Source organism: Temnothorax longispinosus, chromosome 5 (assembly GCF_030848805.1).
Source record: "Temnothorax longispinosus isolate EJ_2023e chromosome 5, Tlon_JGU_v1, whole genome shotgun sequence".
Lineage (NCBI taxonomy): Eukaryota > Metazoa > Arthropoda > Insecta > Hymenoptera > Formicidae > Temnothorax > Temnothorax longispinosus.
Genome location: NC_092362.1, coordinates 19,456,084 through 19,481,420, shown reverse-complemented (window position 1 = coordinate 19,481,420; position 25,337 = coordinate 19,456,084). Strand labels below are relative to the sequence as shown.

The 25,337-nt window shown below is 38.1% G+C and overlaps 3 protein-coding genes and 1 long non-coding RNA gene across 8 annotated transcripts; 2 read left to right on the top strand and 2 right to left on the bottom strand.

The window, feature by feature from the left end:
• Positions 1 to 1,555: 1,555 nt before the first annotated feature.
• Srprbeta (signal recognition particle receptor beta) lies at positions 1,556 to 3,436 on the top strand. Of its 2 annotated transcripts, XM_071779857.1 has the most exons (5): positions 1,556 to 1,763; positions 1,877 to 2,108; positions 2,459 to 2,625; positions 2,715 to 2,854; positions 2,958 to 3,436. In XM_071779857.1, the coding sequence occupies exons 2-5, from the start codon at positions 2,012 to 2,014 to the stop codon at positions 3,301 to 3,303; spliced, it is 750 nt and encodes a 249-aa protein (XP_071635958.1). In that variant the 5' UTR covers positions 1,556 to 1,763; positions 1,877 to 2,011; the 3' UTR covers positions 3,304 to 3,436. The 2 variants fall into 2 exon arrangements, with proteins under 2 accessions (XP_071635958.1, XP_071635957.1); XM_071779856.1 differs by having other exon boundaries at positions 1,556 to 2,108.
• A 178-nt stretch (positions 3,437 to 3,614) lies between these two features.
• On the top strand, positions 3,615 to 9,716 carry Row (relative of woc). 3 transcript variants are annotated; one of them, XM_071779853.1, is made up of 20 exons: positions 3,615 to 3,776; positions 4,027 to 4,266; positions 4,340 to 4,428; positions 4,501 to 4,561; positions 4,664 to 4,793; positions 4,861 to 4,919; positions 4,996 to 5,064; positions 5,130 to 5,211; positions 5,300 to 5,428; positions 5,506 to 5,676; positions 5,771 to 6,261; positions 6,338 to 6,788; positions 6,900 to 7,279; positions 7,366 to 7,594; positions 7,742 to 7,911; positions 7,992 to 8,184; positions 8,497 to 8,725; positions 8,802 to 8,992; positions 9,068 to 9,174; positions 9,237 to 9,716. In XM_071779853.1, the coding sequence occupies exons 2-20, from the start codon at positions 4,117 to 4,119 to the stop codon at positions 9,273 to 9,275; spliced, it is 3,420 nt and encodes a 1,139-aa protein (XP_071635954.1). In that variant the 5' UTR covers positions 3,615 to 3,776; positions 4,027 to 4,116; the 3' UTR covers positions 9,276 to 9,716. The 3 variants fall into 3 exon arrangements, with proteins under 3 accessions (XP_071635954.1, XP_071635956.1, XP_071635955.1); XM_071779854.1 differs by having other exon boundaries at positions 3,616 to 3,776; positions 8,512 to 8,725; XM_071779855.1 differs by lacking the exon at positions 4,027 to 4,266.
• A 2,755-nt stretch (positions 9,717 to 12,471) lies between these two features.
• Positions 12,472 to 13,993, bottom strand: LOC139813956 (uncharacterized). Its single transcript, XR_011732301.1, has 4 exons — positions 13,838 to 13,993; positions 13,057 to 13,259; positions 12,659 to 12,908; positions 12,472 to 12,559 (listed from the first exon to the last, which is right to left on the bottom strand). It is a non-coding gene; the product is annotated as an uncharacterized lncRNA (long non-coding RNA).
• A 6,931-nt stretch (positions 13,994 to 20,924) lies between these two features.
• Mlc-c (Myosin light chain cytoplasmic) lies at positions 20,925 to 23,411 on the bottom strand. Of its 2 annotated transcripts, XM_071779858.1 has the most exons (4): positions 23,002 to 23,411; positions 22,846 to 22,873; positions 21,783 to 22,088; positions 20,925 to 21,706 (listed from the first exon to the last, which is right to left on the bottom strand). In XM_071779858.1, exons 1-4 carry the CDS (start codon positions 23,002 to 23,004, stop codon positions 21,600 to 21,602), a joined length of 444 nt encoding a protein of 147 aa, XP_071635959.1. In that variant the 5' UTR covers positions 23,005 to 23,411; the 3' UTR covers positions 20,925 to 21,599. The 2 variants fall into 2 exon arrangements, with proteins under 2 accessions (XP_071635959.1, XP_071635960.1); XM_071779859.1 differs by lacking the exons at positions 22,846 to 22,873; positions 23,002 to 23,411 and adding an exon at positions 22,299 to 22,824.
• Positions 23,412 to 25,337: the final 1,926 nt, after the last annotated feature.

Genomic DNA, 25,337 nt, shown 5'->3' with positions numbered 1-25,337 from the left:
CTACCGGGAATCGAACCCGGGACCTTTGACTCAGTAGACCAGTGCGCTGTCTACTAGGCCACGCTCGTCTCAATTTTACAATAATAAGTATATATATCTCCATATTAAATATATTTATTCCGATCTAAACGCTAGCTTGTGCACCATCCCTTTGTGTTTTATTTCTCGCTTTCGCGACGCGCATATTTATAAATATTTTCACGTTCGCTCGATCGCAACGGCGAAGCGATTTAGACCAGGCCCGAGATGGAAAGCAACGTGGAAGAAAAGCCGCGTCTAAGGCGCGGCGGAAAACAACCGCGAAGAAAGATCGGCTACCGTGTTCAAAGTGTTCAATTCGGAACAGCGAGACAATATTTTTTCGACCGGATCGTGCTTTCCATCCTGCCTCTCCTTATGAATATGGCAGCGTGCAGCCCGCTCGACTTGCTGTATACACCTCTTTCGGCACGTTCAGTCTTATGCTTGTGGTTTTTTTTGTCATTGTCACGCTAGCGTTTTTTTAGTGGACAAACTGTCATTAATTAATAAATTATCAGATTCTGGGCCAGTATAATTCTATAAAAATTAATATATTGATTTAGAACTAGAAAAAGATAAAAAATAAGTTAAATTGAGATTAAAGTTGACCTATGTTGAAAGAAATAGATATTAACTCGTATTTAATTATTATACACTCCAGAAAAAAAAATTTTCGTGTATAATTACATATATAAAATATGTTCATATATGTTTTCTTTCTCTTGTATAATATATCTCTGTTCATAAAATATACAAGAAAAATGATGGAAACAAAAATTGAAAAATAATAAAAGGATCATTTTAGAGATTATACAAGATAAAGAAAACATACATACATAGGACATATTTTATATATGATTAAGAAAAACTTTTCCTCGCATAGAACGTCACAGACGTTCACGCAGGCATTATTTATTTTTTAACGTACTTAATATATGTATATATTTCAATAGATCAATATATAGATTATAATAAAAAATATAATTTTAAATTTAAAACGTATAAATGTACAAATTTGTTTTATATAAATTTATTAAATTTGTGTATAAAATTTTTTAATCTAAATTTTAATGTAAATTTTTAGTACAAATATTATGAGTGCCTTCTTGTGAGACAAACGTACAATGTTAACTATCCAATAATAATTTTTGAAGCCTCGAAAATGTCCATGGTCAACAGTTAATTATTTAACAAAGTATCTACATGTATTCTTGCTAAGAAAAAGCATGATCCTAAGATAAAAAATATTATCATCTATATGTCATGAAGCGTCTGCAGGTGGCTGCGTCATCTATTCGATCTAGACAACGGCATCTTTACAAAACTCGCTCAAACCGCGTCCAAATTTGAACAAATGCCATTGTGATAAAATGCTATTCGAAATCTATATTAGCGACAGCTAAAATCGTGTCGATAAGTTTTACGAATATAATTGCATGGATTTTCACGTAACTTATCGTCGATAAATACATATGTTTTACCATTTGACACAATAGGCCTATTCGCCCTATTCTTTTTTAACTTCTTTTGCACGCGGTTTATCTTTTCTCTTTTTCTTTTCACGTTGGAGAGAAAAAAAGAAAAAAATAGACCGTGCAAGAAGTTCAGCTAAATAGAGGCCTAGGCCTGTTCGTTTTAGCTGAACTTCTTGCACGGTCTATCTTTTCTCTTTCTCTTTTCACATATTGGAGAGAAAAAGAAAAAAAGATGAATCGTGCAAGTCCAGCTATAATATAGAACAGGCATATATTTTGACATAATTCCGCGTCCTGCAGGAGCCATTGCAAACTCCTATTGATCTTGCAGTCCTAGTTGACCACGCTTCTCGAATTATTGATTAATTTCATCTCGACAGTATTTACAATTCTTTTCCCGGTTGTTGCACGCGTTGCATGCTTGTGCATAACCTCCAACAAGATTCGTATTATCGGCATATGTCCACGAGGGATCGCAAGATCGTAGGATTGCAAGAGAATCGTATATCACGATTATGGAACAATACATAAAACTACTGTTGGGAGATGATGGCAATTCGCAGCTTCTGTATCCAGTCTTACTGATCGTTGTGTTTGCCGTTATAGTGCTAGGTAATTACATGTTTATTTACACTTGTAACGTTGAGAACATATTGTTTTCACTTTATGAACTCAGACATGATTGTTTTATTTACTGTATTTACTGCGCTCTCTAGTATATTTAAAATTGCTGTAACTTGTTTTTTTTTAACTTGCGAAAAGTATACTCCAATTTTTTCATTTCGTCTTTTAATTTAAATAAGTTTGCACGAATATACGTATGATTTGTTTTTCTGATAATGTTCGCTGAGTTAATATAAGAAAAATATCCTTTTTTGTACTTCAATTATTCACTGACGTATAATGTTACATCGTTCTCTTACGTATGATGGCGATACTTTAATTGAATGTAATTTGTACAGTTTTATTTGCACTGTGGCGCAGAAGGAAGTCTACTGGTTATATTATCCTTTTAACGGGCCTCAGCGACAGTGGAAAAACATTGATCTATGCGAGATTATTATATTCGAAATATGTCCAGACGTATACATCTATTAAGGAAAATGTAGGGAAGATTACAGTCAACAACGTAAGGATTTAAACAACATTTTGTGACAGATTTTATAATTCTATGCGATTTATCTACTGTAATTGTCCTCATAAAAAACGTTTGCTTAGAGTTCTTTGAGAATAGTGGATATTCCTGGAGACGAACGACTGCGCTACAAGTACTTTGACAAGTACAAATCGTCAGTCAGAGGTCTGATTTATGTGATCGATACGGTGACTATTCAGAAGGAGCTCAGAGATGTGGCTGAGTAAGTATATAATGTAATTTGACAAAATTGACTTAACAGAATGTTTCACATAAATTTCGAGTAAAAATTCTAATATATCTACACAATCAATACTTCTTTGCAGGTATCTGTACAATTTATTATCAGATCCCAATATACAAAAGAACGTTCCCGTCCTGATATTGTGCAACAAGCAGGATCAAATTTTGGCTAAAGGTTGCACGGTAATAAAAATGTTGTTGGAGAACGAAATGAATGTGCTGCGAATGACAAAAACTAGCCAGTTAGAAGCCACTGACGCATCGTCAACCAACGTCTTCCTCGGGAAACAAGGAAAGCACTTTGACTTCTCGCATTTGGATTCGCCGGTCCATTTTGCGGAATCGTACGCATTTACCAAAGGTAGTGGACCGTCAGTCGACCTCGAACAGCTTAACGAGTGGTTAAACAAAATCGCAAACCTAATGTAACGCATCCAATCTTACTGAATATAAATTATTGTGTTTACAAGTAACTTTGTGATTACAAAGAGAATTCTTTTTATATAAACTTTCGAAAAGATCATGTCATCACATTAATATAATAAATATTTATTTAAATACAGTTTATATGTGCGATCTTTGTCCTGTTACTCCTGTATAAATATAAATTGCTTCCATAAACTCGGAGATAACTGTAGAGCGTGATGTGGCCGATCGTTCATGATGTAATGGCATCCGACCGAGTCGGCGCAAATGTTGCCGGCCGTCGCCGCGCGAGGCGCGAGGATCGTATTGTTGAGTGTCGAATATCCAGGGGTCGAAGCCGTCGAAGTTTTGCCGCTTGATGCTCCGGCGCGGTTAGGCGATTAGGTTACGTATTGTTTGATTGTTCTGCGAGTCGGCGAATTTCTGTTGATGTATCAAACATCGACATTTCTGCCTGCAAGCGGATGCAACGATAGGTAAGGCCAGTAGCCAGAGATATATAGCCATCGGGCATCGGTACGGGTCCCGTCCCAGTCCCAGTCTCAGAGCGCCGATCGGCCGAATGTTCTTTTTGGAACAGATAGTAGCGACATTAATGAGCCGACAGTGACGACATTCAATCCGTGTATCCGCAAAACTACCGATAATTGACGAAGCAATTTGGATAAATCTCCACTTAGGGAGTCCTTATTGTCTTTGTCTTATTCTTACTTTTTCACTTTCCAGTTAGATTTATCGTTTGTGAGACGCGACTTTAACAAGTCGGTTTTGATTCAATCGCACACCACGTGCTGATGATTTTTCACGTAAACATCTATGGACAAAATGCCAAGAGTACGGATGTACTCGCGCTCTGTCATAAATGTTCGTCCAGCCAACATGACGTTGAATTTAGAATGCTCAGAAGAGCCTCTGAACGAAGCTCAGCAGAAGCTAAGAACGAAGCTCAAGGACGATTCCAATAGAGTAAATTCATCTGCCCAATCATTTTTTCCTAATAACATAAATATGTATTATACATCGATCTATTTGCTACCAGGTTGCAGTTATGTTACAAGAAATGCTTAAAGATGACGGTAAATTAGTATGCCAAGTGGGAAGTGTCAGTGGTTATCAGTTTAATACATTGTAAGTATCGAATTATGGAATAATTATAGATGTAACATTAAATGTAACTACATAGTTATTTAATGTTTGCAGACCTGCAACGCCAACACCTGCTCCAGCAGTAGTTCAGAACAACCCTCAGATTTTAAATGTTGTAAGTATTTTAGTATAAACTTCATTACAATGGAAAGTAATAGAAGATGACATTATTATTTTTTGTCGTATAGAAGCAATACTTTTCTTGTTTACTTTTTAGGCCCAACAAAACAAGAATTCAGCACCAATTAAATTGAATATTGGTAACACAAGTGGACCTCAAGGAAATATCCAGCTAGTAGTTGATCACCGTATGGGAGTTATTTTGGGACCTGTTACACAAACCCAAGGTAGCAAGCAACTTATTACTTAATTATAGCCCGTGGTTTGTCAAAGACTACTTAAACATGATTTCAGGCACAGCTACTACAACCACGTCTGCAGCTTCAACCGTGGCACAGCCTCAACAAGAGAATGTATTATCAATTCCATTTGTACTTCCTTTATTGAAAGTAGATTTTTAACATTAATTACACATTAATATTTTTTCAGTATAAGTACACCAGATCTGGGCGTAGAACAAAAGTTCTTCAAATGCAACAACCTGATATTATAGAAGAGGTATGATTTTTACAAGTATAAGTTACGAAACTGCGCTGTAACTATAATACACTTGATTTTTACAGCCTGCACCCGCACCCGCACCCACATCCACAGTCACTCGCGTAAAACAAAAGCCTACAGCAACACAGGTTACATCTAGTAAGGGTAAGCATATTTTTTAAATTAATATTTTCCATAGAAAGAAAGAAAAGAGAGAGATAAGAAAATATTATAACTGATGAAATTAATATAGGCCATGCAGCTACTTCTCAAGGTGTGACAAGTGTCAGAATAAAGACTGTCACTAAACAGACAAATCAATCAAGTGTCAAACCTACAGAACATACTAGTATAGGTGGAATATCCATCGGCAAAAATACAGGTGAAAACTGGAAACAATGTAATATTATTTTTAGAAATGTTAATATCTGATTTTACTCATTACGAAATTTTTTATAGCCAACGAACAGATTGACGAATCCAAAAAGAACCAGCCTGATAGCAGAGAATTCACGTTTAACAAAACGACTGGTGGCCGAACTTTCCCCTCCTTAGTGGTGGTAGCAAGACCAAATTTACGTAATAAAGACATTCCATCGTCAGTTGCACAAAAAGAAAGACAAGCATTAGGTATATCTTTTTTTTTTTTTTTTACTCTTTTTTACTACCAACATACAACGATGTAGTGTTAAATGTATATATATTAATAATCAAAATTTTTCAGATGCTAAAGTTAAGAACGTGCTCATGTTTTCTGCCACAAAATTCGCCGAATGGTTGATACAACAGGGCTTAGTAAAATCGGAACAATACTGTTTGCAGCACAGTTCGAACTTTCAGAAACCTAAACTCAAGTTAGGAATGTACAGCGATCAGGGAACGTTTCCCTATTCTGGTGGTTACGTTTGGATATCCAGTTGCTGTCCCGATAGATTCGTCTCCGTCTTTTCCGGTTCTATTTTCCAGGGAGCTCATTACACACCCACAGTCTTGTTAAAATTGATTTATCATTGGGCGTGTCAAACTAACGTGCAGAACGTAATCTCCTGGGTGAAAGTATCCAATATATACCTAAAAAACTTTTATACAAATCTACGTAGCATTTGCACAGCGGCAGTATGGGATAAGAGTCGTAAGATGGGCGGTAAAAATTCAGTGATACAAGTCGGTGTGATTAGTTTAGGCACGACATCGCAAGATGGACATTTGCGACAGGTGAAACATCTTGATGATATTCTCGTTTCATTAGAAATGAAGTTTATATAATGACGAATTCGGCTCTCGCATTTAGGTGAAAGTCGAAGTTCTTGGCGTTTTAGATCCGAGTACATTGGACATACGCTTACGTGCCTGTGAACCAATGCAGGATGAGGATAGATCATTTAAAAGACGCTTTAATAATATTCTACACCCTTTGAAAGAGTGGGTCCATACAGACTCGAAAATAATGACCGACTTCACTGTCGACAAGAGCACGTTGCAGGATATGGGCTATAACCACGTTGTGCAATCTGCATTTTCAGAACAGAACCCTAAAAATTTCATGAGCAATTACCATATCATGGAATATCTTAGAAAAATCGTGCCAAGAATGTTTCAGAACACATTAAGTTTACTTAGTAGACAAATGATACAACAGTTCTTAGACGAATTAATATGGAGAGAGATGTATGGCGCTACAGCGGAACGTGCGTTCGACAATATTATACGACATATCGCGGAGCAAACTAAACTCGATTTCAGTAAGTGAGAAATTTCACTGATCACATAACTGATAAGAATGTAACAATTTCTGATTGTACGCGTATTCAAAGCCTTATATTATTGGGTAAAAAGATTGTATATTTTTTCAGATGATTCTTTGCTAGATCGCCTATCGAAGGTAGCTGCTAATCCATTTCAAAAATGGTCTTATTCCAATCTGACTAATACGCCAATTACATCAAAAGATTCAACTCCGGTAACTGACGTAGCATCATCCCAGAAAACTTTCGAGGCTGCTACGACAAGACAAGGCGTGCGCCGAGGAAGGAAATCCCGAATTCATACCGTGACAACTCCAGAACCCGAAGTAAAAAGGGTAGCCGTTGATTCTAAGCTCAATAAAGAAAAAGAAGATAAAAGCGAGAAAGACTCGAAAGAGCAAATTCAACTCCAAGAATTATATTATGCCACAATGGAAGGTGATAAGAATCTGATATCTAAGGAAACCAGGGCTTCCTTATATTTCAAGGTTTATTCAAAGTTTTTATACTGTTATACCATTAGCTCCATTAACATGTTTCGTTATGTCTGATAAATATATTTTTTTCGGCTTAGTGCTTCCTCTGTACGACAGTAATGAGATCTAATACCGAAGTGATGGAACATATGGTTAGTCACGTACCACCGCAATTGCCAGGTCAATCGGAATTGTCGGTATGCCGATACTGTTGCACCCCGCTTTCGTCGCAACATCAAATGCTTACTCATGTGTCGGAAACACACAGCAATTTTGGTCATTGTGATAATGTCATGGTAGTTTGCGCAATTTGCGAGGAGAAATTTGGTAAGCTAACATTTTCAAATCAACTTATAATCCGTAATTAAGAAAACAAATAAGATATATATATATATATATATATATATATATATATATATATATATATACACATATAATGCGAGGTGATCACATTTGCACATGATTCTCATTCAGGAAAAAGCAAATCCTTGATTGATCATTTGTCGTTGATGCATTATCCTTCCGAAATGCCGTATAAATGCGAAAGTTGCGGCTATCGTACATCCAGTCATAAGGACGTCATAGATCATTATTATAAAATCCATGAAAAGGGCGAAGGATTGCAATGCCCGTATTGCCTTAAAGTAAGAAATGAAAAATACCACGAATGTACTTCTCATTCCTATGTCAATATTGATTAATGTAACTTTACTATTGTGAAAAGGTAATACAATTTGTGAACGAGGGCACCCCGAACGCGTCCAACGTTTACGCTTATTTGTCGCACATGCAAAGACACATCGTAAGAAGAGATCAAGGAAAAGGCAACAAGTGTTCAAGATGCTGTCTCTGGTTCAATAAAAAGAGTTCTCTAACATTACATCAGCGGGAGTTACACGACTGTGTTTCTAATCCAAGTAAATATATATTTAAACGTATAGTTAAATATTTAAGCTGTATATATAAAAAGATATAAAAATTCATCCTTACGTATATTCACTGATGTTAGAAGCTCATAGGATATTAAAAACAAAATACAATTCTTTCTCTTATACACTATCTTTATTACTAACGAATTAATTAACAAGAACATGTTAAAAAATTAATCGAAATTCAACTTACATATCTATTTCATATCAGTTGTATTATTTATTCTTTTTTAATGTACTCTGAATATACGTTCGTATATATTATGTGAAAAGAGATTGCAATTTCTATTATCTAATCAGAAAATAAATATATAGAAGCAGTACCTTATTCTGCCGGCAATAGTGGCATAATGGTCTCCAAAAACATACCGGAGATAATACGATTTTCTGTGGATAGTCCACAACCCGAATTACCACCAGATGAAAAAATACAAAAGTGGAGTACCGGACCAGTTATGGTGAACACTTCCACCAGATATTTATCCTGCCAGGAGTGTGAGGAAGATATTGACGAAGATGAACATTATCCGTAAGTATACTATTTTAAAATAATAACCAATAATCTTGCAATTAATAACGTAAATAAAAAATTATTTAACGCACAGAGGCGAGCAGCGTTGTCAACAGTGCCGTTACGTCACGTGCTGTTGGCGCGCATTCCAAGAACATCAACAACAAATTCATAATGAACGACCGAAGACCAGTCTGATCGTGCCATCTCCTTTAGTTAACATCCCGTTAGACAAGAAACTACAATGCTCATGTGGTTACACGTCGAACGATGGCAACCGATTAGGTATCATAGTTGTGAAGGCTGTAACATTCAGTATCATAAGCATAAAACTTAATTTTAATTGACATCATATTGCAGCGAAACACTTGATAAAATGTAAAAGATTGTCGGCACATCCCGTTGAAGAATCGGCACCATCTGGTATGCTCGATAGTTTAGGATTAGTTCCGAGAACCGTATCTGAGGTACGACATATTTTCATATTTTTTTTAATTTTTAACTGTCTAACTCCTTTAATTATTTACAGGAATCTGATGCACACGAGAAATCCAATTCACGCAATTAGATGCAGCAAACACGAGAAATGTAATTGCTATTGTGATGAATGACAGCCTTGGCCAAAATTATTAGGCACCCTCGTAATCATCATTATGCTGTACTGAATCTAATATCAGGAAAGGCTTCTATTGTTTAAAAGTTGTTTACTAGAGTGTTCATTATTATTACGAACGCGTTTATGTTTATTTTTTATTTCTTTAAAAAATGAATGTTATTTTCAAAAACTTCATTTTAGTAGGGTGCCTAATAATTTTGGCCAAGGCTTATTTATAAATAGATATAGATGTACGAGAGATACATGTATTATAAACTTATGACTTTTAATCACTTTTAATCCTCGGAGAATACACAGGGTCAATTTGACCCTTTTTTTTTTTGCCAGAAAAATTTTTAGCCAGAAATATTAAAAATAAAAACACATTTTTTTTCGTAAATTACTTTTTTTTTTTTCAAAAGAACACTGGGTCAATCTTACCCTACACATACTTTGATCGTCCACCATTTTAAATTGACGGGTGAGATTAGCTTGAAAAAATTTCCAGATGTACTTGGAACATTGTTAAATCAATTGATATAAATAAAAAGTGCCGTTGGAATTATTTACATATTTAAAAAAAAAATTTTTTTCAATTTTTTTTAAAATTATTTTTTTTGAATTTTTTTCAACATGTAAATAATTCCAACGGCACTTTTTATTTATATCAATTGATTTAACAATGTTCCAAGTACATCTGGAAATTTTTTCAAGCTGATCGCACTCGTTAATTTAAAATGGTGGACGATCAAAGTGTGTGTAGGGTCAGATTGACCCAGAGCGTTCTCCGTGAATAAAAAAATAGGTGTGTTCTCCGAGGGTTAATATGAAAGCATATATATTAAAACTTTTCATTTCTATAGTATCTGCACCAGAATTTGATTTTATGAATCAACGAAAAATATAAATAAATGGTTTAACTTTTGTACTAATCTTATTTTGGAAATATCAAATATTGAAATATGCAAAATAAACAAAATAACGTCGTTTTATATATTGATACTAATGTGAAATTATATATTATGCCAAATTTCAACACATGGCAATATTTTTTGCACATAAAAATTATAAATGAAACAAATACCCTATGCTCATTTATAACTAATTTTATCGTATTCATTATATAGTTATACTAAATCAATGTGTTTTAACTATATATATTTTGTGCACAAAAGTTTTCGTATTAAATAAAAGCACTTGCATATTTCGCATTTTATTTTTATCACTTCAGTTCGATGTTTAATTAAATAAAGAGAGCAAGCATGGCGTAGCAGACAGCGCACTGGTCTGCTAGTCCGACTCGGACTGTTGCGCCATTGAAATGAAATGAATAAGTTCGATGTTTAATTAAGTAAAACTTGAAAGTAAATTAGGTAAGTATGAAGTAAATAACAATATAATGGGTTTTATTAAATGTTTATTTAGCAATTATGTTTTCATGTATGAATAAGAAACGTAGCATACATATTCACTTTGTATGTGTGTGGGTATGTGTGTGTTCATATGTGTATGGTCAGAGGTACGAATATATAATACTAACTGACGGGTTAAAATGCACGGAATTCAATTTAAAAACTTGAGGCAAATCGATAATTATTTGCGTGAAGTTAACATACAATAGTCCGTCGTTCTGTACTTATCTTTATCTATATTCCTAATAAGCTAATAACATTTTTTTGTTCTTTTCTGATATTTTTCATTTTTTTGTATTTTTCTTAATTTTTCATGTCTGTTATCAAGTCAACACTAAAGAACGCATTTATTAGCAAGATCTCTTCAATGTTAACTGATTGGGAATTACCAGATATACTATTACTTAGACATACTATCACCTAAGGATATACTATAAAAAAAAGTTAATAAGTATAGGGCTTATATAACGATAAATAAGATTTATAATAATTCAGTACCTTCAAATTTAGAGTACTTTGAGGGAAATAATGCGTGAAATGTCATTTCTCATATCCGGTCATCAATGTAATGTTCATGATATTTTTTATTCTTACTATTCTTGGTCAAATTTGCAAAGCTATGCCATCCATACGATAGCAAACGCTGTCCTGAGTTAATTAGTATTCAATTTATTCGAACATATATTTTACCGGAGATAAACATTTTTCGAACGAAGAATTAGACTGCGAAAAGTCAGTTTGGACACCAAAATCTTATTATTCTGTTTTTACTTGATGCTTGCGCAATTTCTTTTTACTTCGTAAATAGGATCGTGAATTATCCATGAAATTATAGAAGATAATTGCACATTTCATAAAGAATATCAGTCAATTAACCATAAATAATGTCGTTTTTAAACGATAAAACGGAAGCGATCGAAAACTTATTAAATTCGTACTCGCGTAACGAGTCTAGATTATACATATTGATAATACTTAAAAATAATGTACTTATACATATATTACGAAGAATAACGCGGTGATACCCAATCTGCCACAATTAACATTGAGATATATCGATAATAAATTTTCTCTAAAATTTGACAGTTTATCGCCGTGTTCAGTTGTTAAAGTGCGATTATAGATTCCGTCAAATTCTTTCACGTGGGAAGCTTTGTCAGCAGCTTATATGCTCTTATAAGAGTTATTAACATTGTGTTCAAGAGAATGAATCGATATATCCATCGAAAGCCTTTTACGTACGCGTTCTACATATTCGCGACTATAATTTTGTTTTCATCAAGCCTCCTTCAATTTAACGCCGAGGTTTTTCTGCTTCGATAATCGATAATCATTTGATATAAATTCTCTTCAAAATTTGCAAATCTCCCAATTTGTGGCTAATAAGAAAAATTATATAGCAAAACTTAAGATATAAAAGAAAAATATATATGTCGTTTTCCAGAATTTTCCAATTGTCCCTCTTTTCGGAATTTTACCTTATACTTGGTTTATGGTAGTACCTGTAATAAGATATAACGAAAATAAATATAACAAAATACAAATAATTGCATCTGAAATCATATAAACTCACGAGAAAGTGAAGAGAAAGTGGTTAGCAAACGAAAAGCGAGTTGATTAAGTAATCAAGTAGTATAAAAAAAAATCGCAGAGCTGAGAAACTTCAGTATCTCTTCTCTCGAATTAATACCTGCGCGTTAAATTTGAGAGAGGCACAACTGCTTGCCGATTACTCGATGGCATAGAGCATGTAGAGATTGCCAGCGTCACTGCCTGGCGGTACCAAGGCATGAGTTGGCGGCAGGACCGTGAAGCCCAAGAACATGAAGGTACGAACCAGCATTGCTAGACCATAACAACAGAACGATTTAGACGGTGAGTCTTTCTCGTCTTCGACGCAAAAGTCTTCGACATTCGTGCCGAAGAACGGCAAGCGACAAGTACCTCGATCTGATCTATCTTTGCGAAGGCAAACAATGATATTGGTGCAGCGCAGTGTTTCCTCGGCGTATTCTAGGAGCGAGACGAACCCCTCTTTTGATCCTTCGGGCAGAAGGCAGCTTGGTACGCGAATGTATAGACAGCGGCGCCATGCTACGGTTTCCCACTCGACGGACGTACTCTCGGTCAAGTGGAGAGTGAACGTTAGACGCAATGGTTCGTTGCTTCTCACAGCTTTCAACAATTCATCCTCCTATACGTCGTGACAAACGAAAATGTGGATAATTAGAATTTGGCTCTAGTCCATCGGGAGAGCACACGTTATTTCGTATTCGCGGTCGTATAAGTAAGTTATAGTTTCTGATTTCTGAGGATCCATTTTAAGCATGGAAAATACGTACTTGCACAATGTGGGAGCTCACAGAGAGCTGACTCTGCTTGATCCCCACGCCGCGGCTCTCTGTGTTGACTGTGGATACAGACAATGCGGCATGGGGCACATCAGGACCACCACAGAGGCCCCACGCCCAGCGTTATACAGTAGTGCTGTTGCAGCCTGGAGCCTTCCTCTAGGCTCTCGTCCATGCATTTACTAGACATTTCACTGCAATGTACATTTTAATTATTACGAGCAAATCATAAATCTTATATCGATAATACATGAACATTTAAAGAGACTCATTCTTTTAATAAATAACAATGTTATTTACTTATGACTATTTTATTGATGTGCAAGGATGTGTGCAAGCATGATTAAGGATTGCGATAAAGGGGGAAAAAAGGATGATAATAAATTATTAAACTATCGATACATAAATATTTGTTCAGCGAATGTATGAACGTTCGAAATAAGGTGTTGTTTTCTTTAAAGAGAGGCTGACGTATTTGAAGCATAAACACAGTGGGTACTGCCAAGAATTTTGAGATTCTTGATGGAACGCTTATGTAAGTTCAGGATACATTTAACTCCCCTCCAAGGCAAGGTTTAATCGGCTTATCGATGCTGAGATATACCGCGAATCACGGCATTCGATCTTACTAAATGTTTATTAATAACAAGTGATCGAAGTACACAACTGAAGTAGCTGTCATCATCAGCGAATATCATTGATAACCATTTCCGGTAGATTGTCTCGACAATGTGCGTATAAAAAAAAATAGTCACAGATAAGATATGTCTACCTTGGCATTTCAGCGGAGAAGGTTCAGCGAGAGATATAGTAATGAACGGTAGGAAAGTTTTCGCTGATGATACGACGTTTTGTCCGATCCGCGTCCGATCGCGGTCAAGCCGTTCGGGGAAAACCAGAGCGGAATCCACGGTTAAAGGGAAAATGAGCGACTGCCGCACCAGACAACCGACGTATGCGATTTATAAGGTGTACGCGTTACCGGGCGTATTGTCGGCCGCGTATCGACGTCATTTAAACGGGCGTCCCGCCAAACAAATAACGCATGTTTCGCGAAGAGAAATGTGTATAACCGGTTGGTCTGCTTCTAGATTTACAACGCTTTTGGCCGGACAACGCTCTCCTCGGCGCTAAATATTTTACAATTTTACCTCGCCTTGACATTAGGAAATATTGAGCTGACGTAAAACGTAAATATGTACCTGCGTGTAAATCTGTACCTGCAACACTTTGTAAATGAGCTTAAATTGTTTGACGCGCAATTTATAAATAATTTGCTGCTACGCTTATGCGCGTGTAGTAACAAGCAAGGCAAGTAATCCATATATAAAAGTAATAATATTGATGAGAGTTTATATCTCACAGTCGTTACACGTTATCACGTCGCCTCGAGCAATGGCGTAAGAATATTTATGTGATCAATATCATATCTTATACTTTGAATAACGATAATTCGTGATAAATTATCAGAACGGAGGGAAAGAGATAATATATTTCGAAACGCTATCAATATTTAAAATATTTTTCTTGTCTTCTTAATATTTGAAATACTGATTTTAATCGCGTGATATCATGCGAGATTATGGTTCAAACTGCGATTATGAAGATCTATATTGATGACTGATTACGTTTTTATTGACAATCAATCTCATTGTCAATTATCATCAATAGCACGCGCATTTAACTAACGAACGGGGATTTCGTTACGTATTTATCCGCGTTATATAATTGGCTGTAGAATTCTAAACAACGAGAATCGAGTGTGTTCTACGATATCCTGCATGAACTCCGATCTAAAAATGATGCAACAATAAATTTCATAGAGCCTTCGATTATAATTGGTATCGAACGTATACTGGATGAGTCTCTAGCGGAAATCGGGGATATGATTAGGAGCGGATTCCAAGTTCAAATGTTATCGATACGCAGAACGTGACAATAGGTCATCTATTTACGTTTAAACGTTTCGTATAGCGCGATAATACCTCATCATTCGTTGCGATATGTCAGAATGTAATAAGAGACGCGCGCATGGTTGGTTCGGTTTCTTCGATATCTAATTGGAAAAAGGGAGATATACGTTTGTATTTCGCAGAAAGAAGGAGCTCGCCGCAGAAAGAAAGGCAACCGATTGTGAGACCGGAATAATTCTAGAATAATTCGCCTTCGTGCTCCGCGACACTCCGCGCAGCAACGACCTTGTGCGTTCCAGCACGTGTCTCCGCTTCGCGTTTTATTAACCGTTCTGGAAGCTTCTCGGAACCGATTGGCAAATTTAATTAGAGAGATGTACAGGCCTCTTGCGTGTCATCCAATTGTATTCTTCCACGGGGACAAAGTGTTTTCGACGCGATGATATTACCACTCGCAATCAGCCGTTTAGCGTATAGCGACTCGTCTTAAAGTGGATAACGTTCGAACGAGCGAAGAAACCTTGCGCTTGCGACGTTACCTGAAAATGCTTGCATTCGTGTTTATTGACACATTGCTTCAAGCTGATTGACTTCAAAAAATGGACTTGGAATTGAGGATTCGTCCGAGAATTAGTCACTAAAGTTAACATCGAAAGTAATCACCAAAGGCAAAAAAAAACAAGAATGTAGATGCGAATATTTCAAAGTTCACATTGCTCGATACATACATATTATTGCACAAGCGAGAAATGACTCGTCCTTTAATTACGAGTTAGTAAGATAATGTTCAATTATCGGTAAGTAAATATTTATCTTATCACACAGAACGGTTGATAATGCAGCTAAAAATAGGTCACAGTACTTTGTATAATACGATTAGGGATCTTAAAAACGCAAAATGTAACGAATAATATCACGAAAGAATCCTCAAAATTTTTAATTGCTTTTAATAATTTATATCAATAAGAGAGCGAAAAAATAAATAAGAATAATATGGCCGAATATTTCTCGATTTATTTACTTCACTCGTTCATCTTATTTTCATTTCGAAAAATTAAAATTGAATAATTTATTTCTTTGAAAATTATCGAAATTATAAGGATCACGAATGCGCAAACTGCACACGATGCAAGATATATATATAGTAATTCGTTCACGGCAAAAAATAGAAAACTACTACGAGACAGAATTTTATCCATTGTCCGCAATATCACCGCGATACGACGGGTTTATAATTTCATGGCGAGAGTCACGTACGCGAGAGTCGCGTTATTATCGCCTTCGAGAAATATGATCGAGCAAAACGATTCCGCGCGAGTTCCTCTCTTTATTCGTTTCAATCGCTATCGCTGGATTTAGGACAATCGTCAATAGATTTCCACCGCTCTCCCAGCTGGCAGAAATCACGTTTCGTTCGCGAAAGATGTAACCGTGAGATAAAGCGGCATTGCTGGTCGCATATCGATTGGCTCGACGGCACGAGGCAACCTGACGCTGTAAAAGAAAGCACAAAGCCAATGTCGCTGCTCTAACGGCGCATTGCCCGTTTCACGCAAAGTGAACACGATCGTAAACTGCTAAGAGTGAATCACAGATATTGGCCAACCTCGTTCATTTTCCTTATATAACGATAACAGATTTCTCTTATCTCAAAATAATTCGAAACGGTTTCTTTTTTTTTACCACGATTGTGTGGACAGTCAGACAGCTTTCTTTCGAAATTTTCAAGGTACCTCCTGCATTTTATACGGAAATAATCGTGTAATCGATCTCTGCTCCACATACGGAACGCTCGCTCTCGTTGGAAGCGCGAATAGAGCAGCTGAAAAAATTCAAGGCCCGGGATGCAACTGCGAACGCGCGTACATCTGTTTCTCCGCGCAGAGCGCTCGAAAAAATCGTTACGTCACGCCTGATTGTTGTTGCTAATTATTGCGACAGAGCTCCATATGCGAGTCTTGCCCTGTAACAAAGGACAGATGGTGACAAGTACATATGGTCTAAAAGCATTCCCGGTTTACAGTCGAATTATTATATATACCGTGTACCATTCGTTAACCGCAATAAATTTCAATTCACAGCGTCATAAACGTGACATAAGAAACCGTGTTGCGGAGATCGTAAATAATGAGGCTGCAAATCTAAACACGTGCGGATCATGTGTTTTGCATCGACATACTCATTCATTTCTCTTAAAAAAAAAAAGAGCCTTAGATAGCTGATTAGGTAGCTAATTGGACAGCTGATTAGATAAAGTAAGGCGACGGTGCGAAGTAACCGTAATCTTTGTTTACGAATTTCAACACTTCAGAAGATGCGTATCTCGCACAGAAAACTTGGCTACGTGATTTCGGGGCTGATTAAATGCCGTCCGACATCGAGGATAGAAACGAGATCACGTAAAATTAATCGCGAGGAACGTTCTCAGGGCGGGGAGAAGAGCTCCTACGTTTCTAGCCGGTTACGACCGGCCGTTTTCACGTTAGATTTAATCAGGAGCTATATCCGCCAGGTCGTCCCACGCATTCGAAATGTAGAAAGTTCCGTGGCTGTGAGTTTTAGGCGACTGAACACTTGCGCGTCGCAAGCGCTTTCATTTAGATAAGCATTTTCGAGAGGTGAACACATTATTTCTAAAAATCTGTTACGACAATGAGACGGCATTCCGAAGCGATATCTCAAATTGATATCCTAGATCAATAAAAGATATCGTAGACAACGCCTGGTTTTCTGAAAGTGGTCGACTCACAGATCGGTATTCATATTCCGATTTTAAACTCGAATTTAAGATCGTCGTTAAATCTAATCTTAAACAATCTTAAGATTCCAGCCAATGATCGTATAGCGATCTATCGTACCTAATAAGATCTTAGATACGAGAACGGACTATGAACACCGTCCTTACACAGAAGAAAAGGAGTGTCAAATCAACACTTAGATATTCGTACATACGCAACAATCTATAATCTTGAAATGAGATTATATTGCGTTAAAAAAAATTATTTGAATAAAGTCATTTATATAAGTTAGACGAAGTTTTAGTTCAACTAAGAAAAAAAAGTTAAAATCAAAATTAAAATTAATATAACATTATAGATTGTTGCTTATACACGAGTATATAAATTATTTGGCATTTCTTTTTTTCTGCGTAATCCCAGAGTCCCGGATTCAATCCCGGATCCTTCTACGTATGTCCTGGTTTTGTACGAGGTCGGTCGGCGAGTTGAAGGTCGCGAGCGGAGTATGACGTGAACGGTCGTCTAATTTCGAAAACCCATAGGTCTGGTCTTTTTTTAGCTGAACTTCTCGCACCGTTTACTCCAACGCGGAGAGAGAGAGAGAGAGAGAGAGAGAGAGAGAGAGAGAGAGAGAAAAAAAAAGGAGGAAACCCGAGCGATGCGAGAAGTTCAGCTAAAAACGACAAATATATTTCTATTATTATTATTTATTATATTCCAAGTTTTGTATTTGCGACTATCGCAAACCGATAAGTCATCCTTTATGATATTGCCATCACGTGACATCGATAACCTCGTCATTCTCCTCTCAGCACGATCGCAAATATTTTTCCGTCGGGCACAACGTGTCCGGTTTGAAAAAGGATCCGTCTCGGGGAAGGCGGTTTTCACGTCGCGCCGTTAAAAAACTCACGGCCCCAGGCCGATCGCCTATAACGGAACAGCTGACGGAGGCAACGTCACTGATCCCGCTAAAAAGTAGGCAATACCGTAATACGCGGAACGGATTTTTAACGAGTCCGTCACGTGGCCGCGACGGGATTGACGGAATCGACCTCGCGCCGTACGCTCGCGTGGAGATACCGATTCTCCGAAGAACGTCTCTGCGCGACAGGTGCCCGTTGACTTGGGTCTCATTCGGTCGCATTCTTTCCAGCGATTCGACGACGCACGATCGAGTGGCCGACAATACGTGCCCCTGGCAGATAGGCGATAAAGCAGTCTCGTATTTCGATCCGCCTGGCGAAGAGAACGACAACAGCGACAACGGTTACGTGACACAGGATCGGGACACGGTTTACGAACGGGAGGCGAGAGGCGAGGAAAAAGGGAGACCGACGGAAAAACGGAGGGTTGAAAAAAAAATAAGAGGAAAAGAAAAACACGGGATCAGGACGCGACGTGCAAGATGGCGACTCGCAGGGAAGGCGAGGGCAAAAATGGCGCAGTTACGTGTACTCCGCTCATACTCACCAATTACTGGAAATTAAACTCGGCATTATCGGCTTTTTACTACTTTCACTTAACGACAGACTGGAGTTAATACTCATACTTCTTTCTTCGTAAAATTTTGGCGGCTTTAAGTGCACTGCTCCAACACGAAATGTTCGCTGGAGTAGCGATCGGCGACGACGGGAACTGATTGCGGCTTTCGATAACACACCCAGAGTGCACAAAAGACTGCAGCGATCCTCGCTCGACAATGTCCGAAGCGACACTGCTGGAAGTAATGGCCGTGGCCGCCGTGGTGGGAGGTGGGAGTCGTGGTCGACTTCACGACCATGATGGCGTACGAAGCGCTGTGGCTATCTGGCCACGTGACCACCGGGCCAGCTGGCCCTGCGAATCAAAACGCGCGATAAACTCCCACGTGCGCGCACACGCGCGCTATACTTCGAACCCAGAACCGCGGAAAGTTCGAAAATTAACTTTGACCTGGACTTGATCATCAAATCGACGTCTATTTCGAAGTACTCACCTAAACTGAGCAAGCTGAGGCATCTATGACTATGTTTACACAACGATTTATAACCGGTTTGACAACTACCGTATACTATTTTACTCCAAAATTTTCTTCTTTTGATCATAATGATCATTTTAAATGAATTTTTTTTTATATATGTACTTTTAGATATATGTATAAGGGCCGGTCTCACAGTCTCCGATTAAACTCACTCTTCGTCTCTTTCTAGGGGGATAGTTAGAAAGAGATGCAGAGTGAGTTTAATCGGAGAATCACGTTAATCGGAGACTGTGAGACCGGCCCTAAACCTTAGAGGTAAAGAATCGTATCTCCAGTTTTTGTCAAAATGGAGTTGGCACATTTTTCAACATAACAGGAGCTTAAATTATAATGGTAAAGCGTCTTATGTCAATTATTATTAGTTCCTAAGATACCTACAATGTTTAGAAAAAATATTGAAAATTTTTAGTTAAATTTTTAAACCAGATACAGCATGTTATTGACAGTTGTACCTATTATAAAATATGCGAATTAAATTACTATTAAAAACTTAATAAACCGAGTTGCTATTTTTATTGTATATAAAAAAATTTATTTCCCTATTTAAAACTTTAAACTTCATTTTCTCTGAATTAATAATAGAGATCCTTTACTTCTAAGGTTCAGATATATATTGTATAGCAAAGATTGATTCAGATGTTCAGAGTATCAAAGTAGATTCATATTTAAATGATTGTTATAATGAAAAGAAAAATTTTGGATTGGCTAGTATACGGTAGTTATTAAATTACATTCAAATATTTTGTAAGGTATCCGCTGGGATCAGTCACAAAACTCTTGCACAGCGTTATTTAATTGTCTTTAACATCAAAAATTAATAAAGCTATCCAACAGCCCACAGTTCATTCAAGTACAATATCAGAAACATATAACAATAAATTTCAGAATTCAAATCAAGACTGTAATCCAGATTTTATGGTTAAAAAACTAAATAAATTTCAACGCTAAACAATGGCTTTTTCTTTTATGTAAGATATGTAAATTTTCACTTTACGTAAGGGAAATAACAATTAACTTTATATAAGAGAGACATAATAATTAACTTATAAGCCGTTGTGACGTAGTCTACGATAGAAAACCTAGAATCTCTTACAGCTGATAACACAATTACGTCCGACGATCACAACTGTACGAACTGTGCTCCTGCTTTACTTACAAAAGACACTGTTGAAGTTTAACGACGAATTCTTCGAGCAATTTTTCTTTTTATTAATCGCAATGTACAATAATCTTTTCTTGCGCATTTCGGAGACATAAATACGCTCATGCTTAAATAAATAAAGTGGATACTCTCCGCGCACTTTTTCTAGGGCATGTAACAGTAGATGTGGAAGATTCCCGAACATACATTTTAACTACACAGAAGATGTATTGAACTCGATGGGAGAGGGAGAGGGATAAAAGTACGTGGCCCATTAAGTGTATTGGCGTAAATCGAAATGCTCGGCCCTCGCCCTCAAAGGCCGGAGACGTCGGTTTCTCAAAGTCTATCTTACAAGAATTTGGAATGTCCGCGGAATTCAGAATGTCTCGCTGAATGATCGCACAATAGGCATATGTCCTACTATCGATATCACTAAATGCTCGTAAATCGGAGTATACGTCAAGGCACAATGCGCTAGATTGTTCTTTACCTACCATTGTTTAACTAATTTAGACTCTTATATAAAAGGGACTAACCTTCTTCCCGTGGTACGTAATAAAATAGTGTTCACATTAGGGGTTCCCTCGAGATAAATCGCCATATAGGTACACATGCTATGATATGATACTTCAAAAATAAAACGCTTCAACAGATTCGATGGATAAATGGCAAAGTAAACGATAAATACTCTCTCATGTGCGATTAAGTAGCTGGATTTAGCCGCACATAACCTGGCGGACAAAATCTTCGTAGTTGATATTACCCTGTGAATCTTCGTGACCCGCCAGTAACGTTTCCACTTCCTCGTCGCTGAGCTTCTCGCCTGTAACGATACGCACAATGAAAATTCTGCGCAACGCACGTTCTCTCCAGGAAATTAAGACGTTTATAATGTTTACCGAGCGTCGTCAGAAGGTGTCGCAACTCCGCGGAAGATATGAAACCGTTTCCATCCTTGTCGAAGTGACGTAGGCCCTCGATAAAGTCATCCGCCGTGTCAGAGGTACGGGACTTGCTGATCGCCTGGTAGATTGGCAAAAATACCTCGAAGCTGATACGCTCGTCCGGTTTGTGCTGATGAGTGAACTTCTTCACGTCCGACTCGGTAGGATTTTGACCGAGGGCGCGTAACGCGTCACCGATTTGGGACACGTGGATCTTGCCGTCCCCGCGGCTGTCAAACAACTGAAACGCCTCCTGGAATTCTACAGCAGCACGCTTGCTTTTAATCACTTTCAAGCGCTTGATTCGTGTCTTACACATAAACGTAGACTCAAGGACAGAGAGAGAACAAATTATGAACGCCGTAAGTTTAAAGAAAAATATAAGTAGAACAAAGTTTGCAATTCTTCCTTAGAATACGTTATAATTAAATTATCTACTGCAGGGCGCCACCCAACCATAGGACTGTTTACCATCCATAGATGACATCATTCTATTAGCCAACTCCTGATAGCCAAAGCCGTACATCTTGGCACTTTTGTATGGAGAGAAACGAGACTTTATAGCACTTAGCGGCTCTGCTGTAGCAACACGAACAACGCCAGAACACCGGGACCGTCTTACATCCGTCAATTCCTAAGCGCGCCTCACGTCAACAATGCACATGACTCGCGAGAGAGTAAAACAAGAATAATCGGCAAGTCTCGGCGGGGAAGACGAGAACGCGATTAAATTCTCCACAAACGCCCGCGGGCAGCGGCTGTCTGGCTTGCTTTCAAATACCGAACCATAAAAGGCAGTCCTCGATAGGTGCGCGCGCGCGCTCGCGCGTCGGGGCCGGGGGTGCGTCTAAAAAGGCGAGGATAATCTTGACCTGAATTAAAAGCCCGAGGAGACGAGCGCGGCGCGGCCGTGGACCATCAGGCCGCCTCGCTCCCTCACTCGCTCGTTCGTTCGCAATCGCGCGAGCCTCTCTCGGTCCCGCCGCCGTTACACAGTCGCCTGTCGCCCTCCACTTACCGGCCAGCTGATCCTCGGAGTAAGACGCCTGCGAACATACGCACGTAGCGGACTCGTTTAGACGCATGCTCGTCATACGACTCGACAACACACAAGCTTCTGCATCGCGCGCGCAAAAAAAAAACGGACGACGCGACGCTCCCCGCGGATACTCACCATCGTCGGATGCTCCTTCCCGGGAACGGGCACGGCGGCGACGGGGAATGACGGGCGACAGCAACGTCACGCACGGATCCAGACGGTGCCCGGCGAGTCACAGGGTTTTACGTCGCGCAGCGAGGATCGGGATTGGAACGCGCACCACCTCGTTTTCGCCAACGACGGTGACGTAGACGTAGGCGGAAGTGAGTCACGATCGCGAGTCCCCCCTTTTTCCTTTGTTTCTTTTTTTCCAGGTCGACCCGAATCTCTCGCGGATCCCCTTGTCCGTGCTTCGTGCAATCGCCGCGCGATCGTGCGAGAGCGTTACAGAACCTCCGACATCGCTTTGACAGAGCCTGACGCTTGTGATTTTCGCTCGATCTCTCGCTTCACGTTCGCGCAGGCGACTGCGAAATTCTCATCGTGGCGCCATCCATCGATCGTGCTCGTCGGCATCGTTGGCGTGACACCTCTGGCGGTGGAACAGCGAATCACGTTCATCTCTTTCCTTTATTGCGATCGGACTTGAATTCGATTTCAAATGAAACGAGTTTTCGATACATCGAATAAAATTTCGAATATAATTTAATTTTATGTTTAATTAGCAGTTTGAAAAGTTGCGCGTATATGCAATAGATTTCGTTGTATAATTAAAAAAAAAAAGTGGAAATATAAGGAATAGAAAGAATAACAAAATTCTATAATTACGGATAGGAGAAAATAGAAAGAGATGAAGTAGAAAAAAAGTGTACAAGTGGAGCTGAAAAGAACATACGACAAATTGCATTTCCTACGTTTTCTTCCATTTCTCTTTATTCTTTCAAAATTTAAACATATATTTGTTACGTTTGAAGCGCAGGAGTTGCAACAAAAGTATTCAGAACCTTCTGGGATGACAGGTTCTGAACCGTTGTCGTGCTCTTAAAGTCAGACACTTATTCCGATTCGAATCTACCGCAAGTACCGCATTATTTATTAGGTATTTATGCGCCACGATGGCCATTGTTCCAAAAAAATCCAAAATTATTTTCTTAATTTAATATTATATAAACTGTGTTATTTGTATTTTTATTATATAACTTTTGTTATTTATATATAACACTTGAAGATGTCAAATTTAGATACACACGTCCCTGCGTAACGACGCATTCAAATATAATAGGATTCGGACGCGGCTATTTTCAGGAAGTCGGTTGTGTACTTTAACCCTTCAGTTACCTCACCTGGGTCTGAGAGACCCTGCACATTGTTAAAACGTGCAGGGTCTTTAAAACGTTCATAAAACCCTTGTATCTTTTTTTAGTCAGTACTACGTCAACTTGAAAAAAAGCAATCTTTTTCGCTTTTTCAGAAAAACACGTCTTCCTTTTTTTTTAAATAACATTTACATTTTTTAACTTGGAATAATCTAACTTGCACAGTCTTGTAGATCTTTAAAAGACGCATCGATTAAAAAAAAAAGACTTCAAATTGATGCATTTGTCTTAAAGATACAAGCTAGAGAAAACGGCAGGAGTCTCTCAGACCCTGGTGAGGTAATATCGGGGTGTAAAAACGTAAGGTAACTGAGGGTTAAAACAAGGTAAAAATTATAAAAGTAAGGAAATTTATTAATCTACTTTATACGATTTCATTTGTCGTGAATCTGTTTATTTTTTGTAATTTCATTTCAAGATGATACACAATCAACCCCCTGGGGGAAGGGGGAAGGCAATTTATGACACTGATGTGTGTCACATACATACATATTATATTTACAATGCATTTGAGAGTAGTGGAGTTCACGCTTGTGAACTCTCGCGCGCCAATGGGAAAAAAATCAGGTGATCGAAAGACCGCACGGTGATTGGCTGCCGCGTTGCAGCCTTCACCTTTGTTATTACGTGTCACCATCGTCATTCGGCGGCGGTTATGTCAAGTAGAAAAAAAGTGGCGGGACAAATGTTTTCGGCGGAATTTTCTATGCGCCTGCGCGAGCGTGTCACCGACCACGTGGTCGTCCTCGACAGACTCGTATATACAGAGGCGCGTCGCAGGGCGCTTCTTATGGAACGAACATTTAATTAATAAGTGAAACCTTGACCGATAAGTGATTCTCATAAGTAAATAGAAATATATATCTTCCATCGAGCTAGATTTTTGTAGCTTAATACTATATATTTTTTTTGTGTAAATTTTTATATTTTTTCCATTCAAACTGCCCGATTATTTATTTGAAGCACAGTTTTTGCAATTTTTCGTTGGAATGGAGTAAAATCAATATGTTTAAATTGATAATCGATTTAACTTTTTGACGCCAATAAACTTTTAAAACACTGTAAAGAATTTATTACGAATGATTATCTCTCCCG